Source organism: Oncorhynchus nerka, linkage group LG13 (genome assembly GCF_034236695.1).
Source record: "Oncorhynchus nerka isolate Pitt River linkage group LG13, Oner_Uvic_2.0, whole genome shotgun sequence".
NCBI classification, from domain to species: Eukaryota; Metazoa; Chordata; class Actinopteri; order Salmoniformes; family Salmonidae; genus Oncorhynchus; species Oncorhynchus nerka.
This window is the reverse complement of record NC_088408.1, coordinates 6976536-6991852: the sequence shown is the minus strand read 5'-3', so window position 1 is coordinate 6991852 and position 15317 is coordinate 6976536. Positions and strand designations below refer to the sequence as shown.

At 46.7% G+C, this 15317-nt stretch overlaps 1 protein-coding gene across 2 annotated transcripts in view; it reads right to left on the bottom strand.

Annotated features, from left to right (window-relative positions):
• Positions 1-6081: 6081 nt before the first annotated feature.
• Positions 6082-15317, bottom strand: part of LOC115118183 (heme transporter FLVCR2-like) — a 79877-nt gene continuing 70641 nt past the window's right edge. The window contains exons 10-11 of one of the 2 annotated variants that reach the window (XM_029646751.2): positions 13648-13800; positions 6082-9264 (exon numbers count right to left, since the gene is read on the bottom strand). In XM_029646751.2, the coding sequence (XP_029502611.1) occupies positions 13708-13800 (93 nt within the window). In that variant the 3' untranslated portion in view covers positions 6082-9264; positions 13648-13707. The remainder of the gene's footprint in view (positions 9265-13647; positions 13801-15317) is intronic. The other variant, XM_029646752.2, reaches the window with a different exon arrangement.

Below are 15317 nucleotides of genomic sequence, written 5' to 3'. Positions count from 1 at the left end.
TGTGTTCAGTATGGGGTGATGTGTGTTCAGTATGGGGTGATATGTGTTCAGTGTGGGGTGATGTCTATGTGTTCAGTGTGGGGTGATGTGAGTTCAGTGTGGGGTGATGTGTGTTCAGTGTGGGGTGATGTGCGTTCAGTATGGGGTGATGTCCCCGTTCAGTATGGGGTGATGTCCCCGTTCAGTATGGGGTGATGTCCCCGTTCAGTATGGGGTGATGTCCCCGTTCAGTATGGGGTGATGTCCCCGTTCAGTATGGGGTGATGTCCCCGTTCAGTGTGGGGTGATATGTGTTCAGTGATATGTGTTCAGTGTGGGGTGATATGTGTTCAGTATGGGGTGATGTGTGTTCAGTATGGTTAAGTGGAGGTCAGGGGATAAAAGACAATATAACACATCTTATATAACCTAATCCTAACCTAATCCTAACCCTAACCTAATCCTAACAAAACCCTAACCTAACCCTAACCTAATCCTAACAAAACCCTAACCTAACCCTAACCTAACCTAATCCTAACAAAACCCTAACCTAACCCTAACCTAACCCTAACCTAATCCTAATCCTATAACCTCTGTTTCCATCACACCTGTAAAGGGTACATACTGAACTAAATCGATTAATCTCTAGATGTGTGTGTGTAACAGCATCACAGTCTGTTTCCATAACGTATACAGGATACAGGCTTCCACAAATCGCTTAAAAACTTGTTGAGGACGTGGTACCGAAGTGGGGACCACAATCAGCAGAAATGCTCAAGAGCGCCACCATAGAGGTTGATAAACCTCAAACTTTCATTAAAATTGACATACAATATACTGAATTAAAGCTACACTCGTTGTGAATCTATCGACCAAGTCAGATTTGTAAAATGCTTTTCGGGGAACGCGTGAGAAGCTATTATCTGATACCATGCACCCTCAAAATACTCCACCGTCACCAAAAACGACAGATTTTGCGTTATCCGTCGCAAACGAAAACGCTGAAATAAAATATAAAACATTCATTTCCTTTGACGAGCTTCTTTGGCACTCCTAGATGTCCCATAAACATCATTTAGGGTCTTTTTTCGATTAAATCGGTCCATAAATAGCCTAGATATCGAACTACGACTCCGTCGCGAGTAAAGAAAAAAAAATAGCATTTCATAACGTAACGTAATTTTTTTAAATTCAAAAAGTCGACGATAAACTTTCACAAAACACTTCGAAATACTTTTGTAATGCAACTTTAGGTATTGGTACACGTTAATAAGCGATAAAAATCCTCAGGAGGCGATGTGAAAAGATTAGCTTGTCTGTGGAAAAAATGCTGTCTTGAAAAAGTCGAACCAAAATCTGGGCGGGCACAGTAGGAAAGGAGTTCCCTTGTTTCGGTTAGACCAAGAATCAATTGCGCAACAAATGACGTGACTCTAGACAACCTGGGGAAGCTGTAGCCAATGAAAACTCGGCTCTATGTAATTCTGTTCGCTTTTAACACTTGCCTGTAGTCGCGGAAGAATATATTTTTCCATTTTCAGTGAACAGATTTTCATGCACTATTCGATGAAACGCACGTTCCGTAAATGCCACAGGCGTGATTTAAACAGTTTTGGAAACGTCTGAGTGTTTTCTATCCACAAACACTAATCATATGCATGTACTATATTCCTGGCATGAATAGCAGGGCGCTGAAATGTTGCGCGATTTTTAACAAAAAGCTGCGAAAATTCGCAACATCCTTTTATTGGAGAGACCGATCGACAGACCAGTCTCTAGATGGGTGGGAGTTAGCGCCCAACTAAAAGCCAAAACAGTAGCTTCGCCTCAGAACATTAAGTGGTCCCCCCCCCCCTTTTACAAAGGGAGGCTCCCGTTTGTTTCTCACCATAAAAGAAAACCCGAGAAAACAACACGTGGTAAACCTTGCCACAACGCTGGAACAAATTAGGCCCCAACTGCAGTAGCTAATCAACGCGGCCACAATTTTACAGGAGAAAGAAGGACACTTAATAAAGCCACAATCTGTAGTTTGTGTTCCAAACCAACTCTCAACACACACGAGACGACTGGATGGCTTTGGAAAGACCCCGATCTGGGATATTTTATTTGAGAGTGTGGGTACATTTCACCGGCCCGGTGTCTCAACTTAAGTGGTGGAGACCAGGGCTTGAGAAATGTAACTACTCTCAAATTTAAAAATGTTTTTTTTTTAAATATCCCAGATTGTGCCTTTAAAGCCACTGAGCTGTTTCATGTGTTGAGAGATTTATTTATTTTATTTTTAATAAGGGTGAAGAGCTGTTGGTACTACAGTATTACAGTCACAGGCTGCTGGGAGACAGACACCGTGTAGCCGAGTGTGACGAAGCGCTGTTATACTGGAAAAACACACCACATGAACAGACCGTGCGAGTCCTAAATGGTTTCCTCTACATAATGCTCTAGTTTAGACCAGAACCCCATGGATCCTGGTCTGAAGTAGTGCATTATAAGCGGATCTACTACAGGGTGCCACTCGAGGCACCGTGTAGCTTAGCAACAAACTTGTCACACTGGAAAGCAGACCACATGAACAACACTATAGATCTGGGCAACTCCAGTCCTCTGGGGGGCCTGATTGTTGCCATACTTTTACCCCCACAGTCCCAGTTAACACATCTGACTCCCAACAATCAAACTAATCATGATCTTCAGTTTAGAATGCAATGAGTTTAAATAAAATGTGTGTTTGCTAGGGATGATGGGGGAAGTGTGTGACACCAATCATGACCCCAGAGGACTGGAGTTGCCCAGGACTGGAGTTGCCCAGGACTGGAGTTGCCCAAGACTGGAGTTGCCCAGGACTGGAGTTGCCCAAGACTGGAGTTGCCCAGGACTGGAGTTGCCCAGGACTGGAGTTGCCCAGGACTGGAGTTGCCCAGGACTGGAGTTGCCCAGGACTGGAGTTGCCCAGGACTGGAGTTGCCCAAGACTGGAGTTGCCCAAGACTGGAGTTGCCCAGGACTGGAGTTGCCCAGGACTGGAGTTGCCTAGGACTGCTATAGATAGAAGGGGATTATGAAAGCTAAGGTCAAGTGAAAGGGAGGGTTTCCTTCAAGATGGCACTGGCTCTGCTCGGTCCAACAGAACAGAGTGGTAGGTAGGATATGCTACTATGGTATATTACCATCAAAATAAAATCTGCACCTTGAAGCCACTTCCTCTCTAGTCGGGGACGGGCCAGTTCCACTTCCTCTCTAGTGAGGGACGAGCCAGTTCCACTTCCTCTCTAGTGAGGGACGAGCCAGTTCCACTTCCTCTCTAGTGAGGGACGAGCCAGTTCCACTTCCTCTCTAGTGAGGGACGAGCCAGTTCCACTTCCTCTCTAGTGAGGGACGAGCCAGTTCCACTTCCTCTCTAGTGAGGGACGAGCCAGTTCCACTTCCTCTCTAGTCAGGGACTGATTTAGACCTGGGATACCATGTTGGTGCAATTAATGATCAGAAAAGCAGCAATATTTTTTTATCTTTATGTCATTTTTTTATCTTTAAGTCAGTTAAGAACAAATTCTTATTTTCAATGACGGCCTAGGAACAGTGGGTTAACTGCCTCGTTCAGGGGAAGAACAACAGAGTTGTACCTTGTAAGCTCGGGGATTTGAACTTGCAACCTTCCAGTTACTAGTCCAACGCTCTAACCACTAGGCTACCCTACCGCCCCTCCACTCTAACCACTAGGCTACCCTGCCGCCCCTCCACTCTAACCACTAGGCTACCCTGCCGCCCCAGCAGTCCAGACCTCAGTAAGATTTGAATACTCCTGGTATCAGAAGAGGCTGGTAGGAGGAGCTATAGGAATATGGGTTCATTTTAAATGGCTGGAATGGAATCAATAGAATGAAGAAATGGTTTCCATTGGATTTAAAACTGTTCCATTCATTCCGTTCATTACAATGAACCCATTCTCCTATAGCTCCTCCCACCAGCCTCCTCTACCAGGTATACGTTATATATTGACTTACAGCTGTTTACACGCAGAATGAAACTTTGGAAACTCAACGAAAACAAATCCCAGTGGGATTTTCGTTATCTCTTCTGGGAACTGGGTGAATGTGTGTCCCAAATTGTGTCACATGGGGCTCTGGTCTAAAGTAGTGCACCATCTAGGGAATAGGGCTCTGGTCTAAAGTAGTGCACCATCTAGGGAATAGGGCTCTGGTCTAAAGTAGTGCACCATCTAGGGAACAGGGTACCATTAGGGAGGGAACCAGGAGCAGGGACTTACTGTTACCAACCACATCCCTCTGGCACAGAGCCAGACCACCACTCACTGTCACTTCTCAGTTACACAACGCTCAGTGTGAAGGCCGACATGACCAATCACTTGAGAGTTCAAATGTCTTAACTTATTTAATTCCTCCCTTCGGTCTCACTCTTTTCACCTACATTTTCTCTAATTCCTTATCCCCTGTTCAATCTAGTCTCTCATGTGTCACCCCCCTCCCCTTCTCTGTCATGTTTATGTCCAGCCCAGCACTAGGCCAGGCGTGTACAGTACAGCTCTCAGCCGGCACCATCAAATCCCTGCCCTGCCACTGTTTGAACAGGCAACGCAAACAAAGCTCCCTCCGGGCTCCATGATATGCTGGTTCAGCCCAGCTCCTCTACCCTACCACAGAGCTCCTCTACCCTACCACAGAACTCCTCTACCTAACTGCCTTATTGCCACCAGGCTTTGATGTAACCAGCTGACATGGCTTTATTCTCAAATACAAGGCACCTGCATCTAATAGCGCTGTTGATGGGAGAAAAAACACACACGCCCCCTGTGCTTTTACTGTCTCCAATAGACATAAACAGGCCCCTAACTGGTCAATGTTATGACTGGAGATGGGGCTGGATCAGGGAGGGAGGGGCTGGATCAGGGAGGAAGGGGCTGGATCAGGGAGGGAGGGGCTGGATCAGGGAGGGAGGGAGGGGGCTGGATTAGGGAGGGAGGGGGCTGGATCAGGGAGGGAGGGGTGTGTGTGTGTGAAAATCAGTCCTGAGGCAGCTGGACTCAACCATAATACACCACTGCACAGAAAGACAAAATCAGATGTGTTCTTAGCAAGACCCGAATCAAAACCTACTGCACGTCCACCTACTGCACGTCTACCGTCACCGTGCATGTCTACCTACTGCACGTCTACCTACTGCACGTCCACCTACTGCACGTCCACCTACTGCACGTCCACCTACTGCACGTCCACCTACTGCACGTCCACCTACTGCACATCCACCTACTGCACATCTGTCACCGTGCACGTCTACCTACTGCATGTCTACCTACTGCACGACTACCTACTGCACGTCTACCTACTGCACGTCTACCTACTGCACGTCCACCTACTGCACGTCTACCGTCACCGTGCATGTCTACCTACTGCATGTCTACCTACTGCATGTCTACCTACTGCATGTCTACCTACTGCATGTCCACCTACTGCATGTCTACCTACTGCATATCTACCTACTGCATGTCCACCTACTGCACGTCTACCTACTGCACGTCTACCTACTGCATGTCTACCGTCACCGTGCATGTCTACCGTCACCGTGCATGTCTACCTACTGCATGTCCACCTACTGCATGTCTACCTACTGCATGTCTACCTCACTGCATGTCTACCGTCACCGTGCATGTCTACCGTCACCGTGCATGTCCACCTACTGCACGTCCACCTACTGCACGTCCACCTACTGCACGTCCACCTACTGCACGTCCACCTACTGCACGTCCACCTACTGCACGACTACCTACTGCATGACTACCTACTGCATGTCTATCTACTGCATGTCTACCTACTGCACGTCTACCGTCTACCTACTGCATGTCTACCTACTGCATGTAGGTAGGAAGATGTCTAGAAACCCTCCTTACCTAATATAGAATGTTAGTGATGCGATTTCACCATCATCAGTCCCTGGAGATATCTTTTTTTTACTATTAGATCACAGAATTACAATGTCGCCACCTAGTGTTCATGAGGTACATATGCGGTCTGTAAACGGCCTGTCTGGCAGCAGGCATGTGATGATAAAGACGTATCTTACAGATTCAACATTGAAGGCTCTCAAATACTTTAGGAAACCAATCTTTATGACAACATAAAAGGTCAGACATGTCACATCTACTCAACAGGTAAATAAATACTGCATGTTTACTGAACAACAACTGTTATACACAACTATAAATCAGTTATTGGTGTTACTATAAAATTAACAGATTTGTTTAAAGAAAAATACTCAATACTACCATTCATTAAGTTAATAATGCACCTTAGAAAAATAATTATTTTATTATGTCATATATATATATATATGTCAATTTATATTTTTACAAGCAATCAGCATTTGTAAAAACATTTCTCCAAGGAGATATGAGCTTTTTTTTTAAGAATAAGAACATCAAAAACTAAAAGCTCAATGGATACATTTTGAAAAGCGTTCCATGTCTTTAGGATAGTTTTAGTAATACTTCAATGCAACTGAAACCTTGAAAAGAGAAAAATATATACTTTATGTCGCTAAAAAACACAAAAAGGTACCAGTCAGAAGTTTTGGCTATGGTCTACATTGTAGAATAATAGAAAACATCAAAACTAAGAAATAACACATATGGAATCATGTAGTAAGCAAAAAAAACACACAAAAAAGTGTTAAAATCAAAATGTATTTTAAATCTGAGATTCTTCAAAGTAGCCACCCTTTGCCTTGATGACAGCTTTGCACACTCTTGGCATTCTCAACCAGCTTTATTGAGGTAGTCACCTGGAATGCATTTCAATTAACAGGTGTGAATTTTTAAAAGTTCATATGTGGAATTTCTTTCCTTCTTAATGCATTTGAACCAATCAGTTATATTATGACAAGGGGGGTATACAGAAGATAGGCCTATTTGGTAAAAGACCAAGTCCATATTATGGCAAGAACAGCTCAAATAAGTAAGGAGAAACGACAGTCCATTCCTTTGAAGATAAGTCAATACGGAATTATTTTATAATGTTGACAGTTTCAAGTGTAGTCGAAAAAACTGTCTCTCATGAGGACCGCCACAGGAAAGGGAGACCCAGAGTTACCTCTGCTGCAAAGGATATGTGTTCATTAGAGTTACCAGTTATCAGAAATTGCAGCCCAAATAAATGCTTTAGAGTTTAAGAGACATCTCAACATCAACTGTTCAGAGGAGACTGCAGCAATTCGACCATGAAGGCCTGATTCATGCAAAGAAACCACAACTAAAGGACACCAATAAGAGGAGACTTGCTTGGGCCAAGAAACACGAGCAACGGACATTAGACCACCCTGTTAGGGATGATGCGAATTTTCGCAGCTTTTTGTAAAAAATCGTGCAACATTTCAACGTCCTGCTACTCATGCCAGGAATATAGTATATGCATATGATAAGTATGTGTGTATAGAAAACACTCTGAAGTCTCTAAAACTGGTTCAATCGTGTCTGTGGCTATAACAGAACGTGTTTAGGAGTAAAAATCCCAGGGAAAACTGTTCACCAAAAACACACAAAAAATATTCATCCGCCAGTCAATGTATTGTCTAAGGCGACAGAAAATAAATGAGGTTACCATTACAACGCCTACAGCTTCCACACGATGTCGCCAGTACTGGCATTTCATGCCTGCTTTATCCTTGGTTAGATGACGTATAGGCACTTCCTGTCTTGGGGCGCACCTCAGGATGTTATGAAAGTCAAAACATGGACGATGATTTCAAGACTTGCTGCTATCGAATACAGATCGCCCCGTGATCAATTTGATAGATTATTAACGTTTATTAATACCTAAAGTTGGTTTAGAAAAGTAGTTTGAAGTGATTTGTAAAAGTTTATAGGCAAGTTTTGTAATTTTAAAAAGTGACGCGTCTTGTAAAAGGGAATATTCCTGGATCAGACCGGTCTTCAGAAAATGACATTTTGGCTATACAATGACGGATTTAAATCGGGAAAAATACCCAATTGTGATGTTTATGGGATATATAGGAGTGCCAAGAAAGAAGCTCGTCAAAGGTAATGAATGTTTTATATTTTATTTCTGCGTTTTGTGTAGCGCCGGCTACCGCAGAATCTGTTGTTTTAGGTGACGTTCAGGTATTTTGGGGGGTGCATGCTATCAGATAATAGCTTCTCATGCTTTCGCCGAAAAGCATTTTACAAATCTGACTTGGTGGCTAGATTCACAACGAGTGTAGCTTTAATTCAGTACCTTGCATGTGTGTTTTAATGAAAGTTTGAGTTTTATCAAAAACTATAGGTGGCGCTCTAAAATTTCCGCTGCTTTGGTTCCTGCACAGGAACACTCATCCATAAGAAGAGAAAACTGTCCTTGGTCTGATTTTTGGTTCCAACCGCCGTGTCTTTGTGAGACGCAGAGTAGGTGAACGGATGATCTCCACATGTGTATTTCCCACTGTGAAGCATGGAGGAGGAGGTGTTATGGTGCTTTGCTGGTGACACTGTCAGTGATATATTTAAAATTAAAAGGCACACTTAATCAGCATGGCTGCCACAGCATTCTGCAGCGATACATCATTCCATCTGGTCTGCACTTTGTGGGACTATCATTTGTTTTTCAACAGGACAATGATCCAAAACACACCCCCAGCCTGTGTAAGCACTATTTGAGAGTGATGGAGTGCTGCATCAGATGACCTGGCCTCCACAATCACCCGACAGCAACCCTTTTGAGGTGGTTTGGATGAGTCAGACTGCAGAGTGAAGGAATTGCTGTAAACAAGTGCTCAGCATATGTGGGAACTCCTTCAAGACTGTTGAGAAAGCATTCCTCATGAAGCTGGTTGAGAGAATGCCAAGAGTGTGCAAAGCAGTCATCAAGGCAAAGCGTGGCAAGTTTGAAGAATCTCAAATATATTTAGATTTGTTTAACACTTCTTTGGTTACTACATGATTCCATATGTGTTATTTCATAGTTGATGTCTTCACTATTATTCTACAATGTAGAAAATAGTAAAAATAAAAACCTTTTGAATGTCCAAACTTTTGACTGGCACTGCATTTTAACTTTGACATTATGACCAAAAATCTAAATGTAATGCATTTTAAACGCAGGCAACATGTGGACAAAGGGGTCTGAATACTTTAAGCCAAGCCACTGTGTGTGTGTGTGTGTGTGTGTGTGTGTGTGTGTGTGTGTGTGTGTGTCCAGCAGATCGTCCGTCTCTAAAACCTGGTTTCGTCGAGGACTGCAGGGGCAGACATGTTCCCATCCTCTGGGTCTGACGGGACCTGTCAATCAAAAACAAATCCACCAATCACAGTCCAACTGAAGACTATTCTGATTAAGGTTGCAAAATTCTAATAACTTTCCCAGAATCCCCAGGTTTTCCAGAGATATCAGCTGGAGGATTCTCTGATTATTCCCTTCTGATTCCAAGGCATCTTACAACCAGGATTTCTGGAAATCTGGAAATTTGGAGAAGTTACCAGAATTTTTAAAATCCTGATGCAAAATAGTATTAGTCTGAAATACAAGTAGACCAACTGTTTGAGTATCCATAGCAACAACAGATAACTAAAAGAACAAAAAACATAACACGCTACATAAATACACACATATACAGGTACTAGGCACAACACAAGGTTAAAAGATTATCCCGTACTTCCGGGTTGGAGCGAGCGGTCGCATTCGCACTTCGGCCGCAGGTTGTATAACTTTTCATTACATTTCACTATAGTACAACGGTTTGATTCGTCTAATCTTAGCAATTTCTTCTTAGCTAGCTACATAGCAGTCTTTGTATCAAAGATAATTGCGTAATTATCGTATTTCGTCGTCCTAACGCAGTCTACACTGCTATCTGCCCAGCTGCTAGCCAGCTAGCCAGCTAGCTAACGTCCACCGTCTATCGAATAGCAGCACTAAAAACTATTACACTCAACTGAATGACCTGATTAGTGTAGTGTTAGCTAGCTACATAGTTGTCTTTGCTGTCTTCGTATCCAAGATAATTGTGTAGTTTAGAGTGTGTAGTCTTAGAGTGATTATCTTAATTTACCGAGGTTAGCTAGCCAGCTATTTGTCGTCCTTAACGTAGGAGACACTGCTAGCTAGCCAACAGCTAGCCAACGTCCACCGAATTGAACTTCCTCACTCAACAACCCGGTCGCATTCCGCTTCGCTCCACAGGTAGTATCACATTTTCATTTAATTTCATTACAGTACAACGGTTTGATTTGTTTGATCGTAGCTAGCTACATAGCTAGCTACATAGCCGTCTTTGTATCAAAGATAATTGTGTAGTCTAGAGCGATTTTCTAGGTTAGCTAGCCAGCTATTGTCGTTCTTTTAACGCAACGTAACGTAATCAACACTGCTAGCTAGCCAGCTAGCCCCCGTATAGCAGCACTGTCGAAACTATCACACCCAACGGAACGACTTGATTAGTGTAGTGTCAACAACGCAGCCACTGCCAGCTAGCCTACAAAGTCAACAACGCAGCCACTGCCAGCTAGCCTACAAAGTCAACAACGCAGCCACTGCCAGCTAGCCTACTTCAGCAGTACTGTATCATTTTAATCATTTTAGTCAATAAGATTCTTGCTACGTAAGCTTAACTTTCTGAACATTCGAGACGTGTAGTCCACTTGTCATTCCAATCTCCTTTGCATTAGCGTAGCCTCTTCTGTAGCCTGTCAACTATGTGTCTGTCTATCCCTGTTCTCTCCTCTCTGCACAGACCATACAAACGCTCCACACCGCGTGGCCGCGGCCACCCTAATCTGGTGGTCCCAGCGCGCACGACCCACGTGGAGTTCCAGGTCTCCGGTAGCCTCTGGAACTGCCGATCTGCGGCCAACAAGGCAGAGTTCATCTCAGCCTATGCCTCCCTCCAGTCCCTCGACTTCTTGGCACTGACGGAAACATGGATCACCACAGATAACACTGCTACTCCTACTGCTCTCTCTTCGTCCGCCCACGTGTTCTCGCACACCCCGAGAGCTTCTGGTCAGCGGGGTGGTGGCACCGGGATCCTCATCTCTCCCAAGTGGTCATTCTCTCTTTCTCCCCTTACCCATCTGTCTATCGCCTCCTTTGAATTCCATGCTGTCACAGTTACCAGCCCTTTCAAGCTTAACATCCTTATCATTTATCGCCCTCCAGGTTCCCTCGGAGAGTTCATCAATGAGCTTGATGCCTTGATAAGCTCCTGAGGACGGCTCACCTCTCACAGTTCTGGGCGACTTTAACCTCCCCACGTCTACCTTTGACTCATTCCTCTCTGCCTCCTTCTTTCCACTCCTCTCCTCTTTTGACCTCACCCTCTCACCTTCCCCCCCTACTCACAAGGCAGGCAATACGCTCGACCTCATCTTTACTAGATGCTGTTCTTCCACTAACCTCATTGCAACTCCCCTCCAAGTCTCCGACCACTACCTTGTATCCTTTTCCCTCTCGACGACATCCGATCCTCGTTTGCTAAGTCAAACGACACCGCTGGTTCTGCTCACACTGCCCTACCCTGTGCTCTGACCTCTTTCTCCCCTCTCTCTCCAGATGAAATCTCGCGTCTTGTGACGGCCGGCCGCCCAACAACCTGCCCGCTTGACCCTATCCCCTCCTCTCTTCTCCAGACCATTTCCGGAGACCTTCTCCCTTACCTCACCTCGCTCATCAACTCATCCCTGACCGCTGGCTACGTCCCTTCCGTCTTCAAGAGAGCGAGAGTTGCACCCCTTCTGAAAAAACCTACACTCGATCCCTCCGATGTCAACAACTACAGACCAGTATCCCTTCTTTCTTTTCTCTCCAAAACTCTTGAACGTGCCGTCCTTGGCCAGCTCTCCCGCTATCTCTCTCAGAATGACCTTCTTGATCCAAATCAGTCAGGTTTCAAGACTAGTCATTCAACTGAGACTGCTCTTCTCTGTATCACGGAGGCGCTCCGCACTGCTAAAGCTAACTCTCTCTCCTCTGCTCTCATCCTTCTAGACCTATGCTCTCATCCTTCTAGACCTATCGGCTGCCTTCGATACTGTGAACCATCAGATCCTCCTCTCCACCCTCTCCGAGTTGGGCATCTCCGGCGCGGCCCACGCTTGGATTGCGTCCTACCTGACAGGTCGCTCCTACCAGGTGGCATGGCGAGAATCTGTCTCCTCACCACGTGCTCTCACCACTGGTGTCCCAGTGGGGACTGTTCTAGGCCCTCTCCTATTCTCGCTATACACCAAGTCACTTGGCTCTGTCATAACCTCACATGGTCTCTCCTATCATTGCTATGCAGACGACACACAATTAATCTTCTCCTTTCCCCCTTCTGACGACCAGGTGGTGAATCGCATCTCTGCATGTCTGGCAGACATATCAGTGTGGATGACGGATCATCACCTCAAGCTGAACCTCGGCAAGACGGAGCTGCTCTTCCTCCCGGGGAAGGACTGCCCGTTCCATGATCTCGCCATCACAGTTGACAACTCCATTGTGTCCTCCTCCCAGAGCGCTAAGAACCTTGGCGTGATCCTGGACAACACCCTGTCGTTCTCAAATAACATCAAGGCGGTGGCCCGTTCCTGTAGGTTCATGCTCTACAACATCCGCAGAGTACGACCCTGCCTCACACAGGAAGCGGCGCAGGTCCTAATCCAGGCACTTGTCATCTCCTGTCTGGATTACTGCAACTCGCTGTTGGCTGGGCTCCCTGCCTGTGCCATTAAACCCCTACAGCTCATCCAGAACGCCGCAGCCCGTCTGGTGTTCAACCTTCCCAAGTTCTCTCACGTCACCCCACTCCTCCGCTCTCTCCACTGGCTTCCAGTTGAAGCTCGCATCCGCTACAAGACCATGGTGCTTGCCTACGGAGCTGTGAGGGGAACGGCACCTCAGTACCTCCAGGCTCTGATCAGGCCCTACACCCAAACAAGGGCACTGCGTTCATCCACCTCTGGCCTGCTCGCCTCCCTACCACTGAGGAAGTACAGTTCCCGCTCAGCCCAGTCAAAACTGTTCGCTGCTCTGGCCCCCCAATGGTGGAACAAACTCCCTCACGACGCCAGGACAGCGGAGTCAATCACCACCTTCCGGAGACACCTGAAACCCCACCTCTTTAAGGAATACCTAGGATAGGATAAAGTAATCCTTCTCACCCCCCTTAAAAGATTTAGATGCACTATTGTAAAGTGGCAGTTCCACTGGATGTCATAAGGTGAACGCACCAATTTGTAAGTCGCTCTGGATAAGAGCGTCTGCTAAATGACTTAAATGTAAATGTTAAATGTTTATTCAACATACTGTAGGTGAAAATAACCCGTGTCTAATCATGTAATCTGGAGCGTGGAGAGTTTTAGAAGGAAGTGAAAATGGAACAGCGGGATTGAGATGAAGGGTTGAGGGTTACGTTTTTAATTTCCCACCCAAAAAAAACTTCCTAGCACTTAGATCATCTAAAGTCCATTTTTAGCCAATGGGAGAAAAAAATTTAAAGATTTTTTTTTTTGCACTACAAAGCTTCCAGGAAGTTCCTGGTCAAAAGCGAAAGGTGTTCAGGAGAGTGAATCCTAACTTAAAACTTGGTCATGATGTCGAATGGGAAAAGTGGAAAGTTAGGATTCACTCCTAAGAGAAGAATGACAGGGAAGCGTGTGGTGATTATTGGTTGGCTGTGCCCCTACCTTGGCCCGTCTGATGTTCGAGCTAAGAGAGTAGGGGTTATAGGGTATATGGGTTAGTGATCAAGCCTGAAGAGAAGCAGAAGGGCAGTCTGGCTTGTCGATTAGAGCCGTGGCCCCGTAGTCCTGCTGCTGACCAGAGAGCTCTCCTTCCACCTGGAACAGAGTCTGTTTTTTTAAATTCACATCAGGGGTTAATGGAAGTACTATCATGTTATCATCGCTGTCGGGAAGAAAACCTTGCCCCCCAAAAAAAAATGTTACTACAATAATGACAATAACAAGCATCCATGTATGACGCTGTAAACAAACATCATGACCATCATAATCATGTAGCCTAGTGGTTAGAGTGTAGAGGCGGCAGGGCAGCCTAGTGGTTAGAGTGGAGGGGTGGCAGGGTAGCCTAGTGGTTAGAGTGTAGAGGCGGCAGGGTAGCCTAGTGGTTAGAGTGGAGAGGCGGCAGGGTAGCCTAGTGGTTAGAGTGGAGGGGCGGCAGCGTAGCCTAGTGGTTAGAGTGTAGAGGCGGCAGGGCAGCCTAGTGGTTAGAGTGGAGGGGCGGCAGGGTAGCCTAGTGGTTAGAGTGGAGGGGCGGCAGGGTAGCCTAGTGGTTAGAGTGGAGGGGCGGCAGGGTAGCCTAGTGGTTAGAGTGGAGGGGCGGCAGGGTAGCCTAGTGGTTAGAGTGGAGGGGCGGCAGCGTAGCCTGTGGTTAGAGTGAGGCGGCAGGGCAGCCTAGTGGTTAGAGTGGAGGGCGGCAGGGTAGCCTAGTGGTTAGAGTGTAGAGGTGGCAGGTAGCCTAGTGGTTAGAGTGTAGAGGCGGCAGGGCAGCCTAGTGGTTAGAGTGTAGAGGCGGCAGGGTAGCCTAGTGGTTAGAGTGGAGGGGCGGCAGGGTAGCCTAGTGGTTAGAGTGTAGAGGCGGCAGGTAGCCTAGTGGTTAGAGTGTAGAGGCGGCAGGGCAGCCTAGTGGTTAGAGTGGAGGGGCGGCAGGGTAGCCTAGTGGTTAGAGTGGAGAGGCGGCAGGGTAGCCTAGTGGTTAGAGTGTAGGGCAGCCTAGTGGTTAGAGTGGAGGGGAGGGCGGCAGGGTAGCCTAGTGGTGGTTAGAGTGGAGGGCGGCAGGGTAGCCTAGTGGTTAGAGTGGAGGGGCGGCAGGGTAGCCTAGTGGTTAGAGTGGAGGGGGGTGCAGCAGGGTAGCCTAGTGGTTAGAGTGTAGGGCGGCAGGGTAGCCTAGTGGTTAGAGTGGAGGGCGGGGTAGCCTAGGGTTAGCGGCAGGGTAGCCTAGTGGTTAGAGTGTAGAGGCGGCAGGGTAGCCTAGTGGTTAGAGTGGAGGGGCGGCAGGGTAGCCTAGTGGTTAGAGGGAGGGGCGGCAGCGTAGCCTAGTGGTTAGAGTGTAGAGGCGGCAGGGCAGCCTAGTGGTTAGAGTGGAGGGGCGGCAGGGTAGCCTAGTGGTTAGAGTGGAGGGCGGCAGGGTAGCCTAGTGGTTAGAGTGGAGGGCGGCAGGGCAGCCTAGTGGTTAGAGTGGAGGGGCGGCAGGGTAGCCTAGTGGTTAGAGTGGAGGGGGCGGGGTAGCCTAGTGGTTAGAGTGTAGAGGTGGCAGGTAGCCTAGTGGTTAGAGTGTAGAGGCGGCAGGGGCAGCCTAGTGGTTAGAGTGGAGGGCGGCAGGGTAGCCTAGTGGTTAG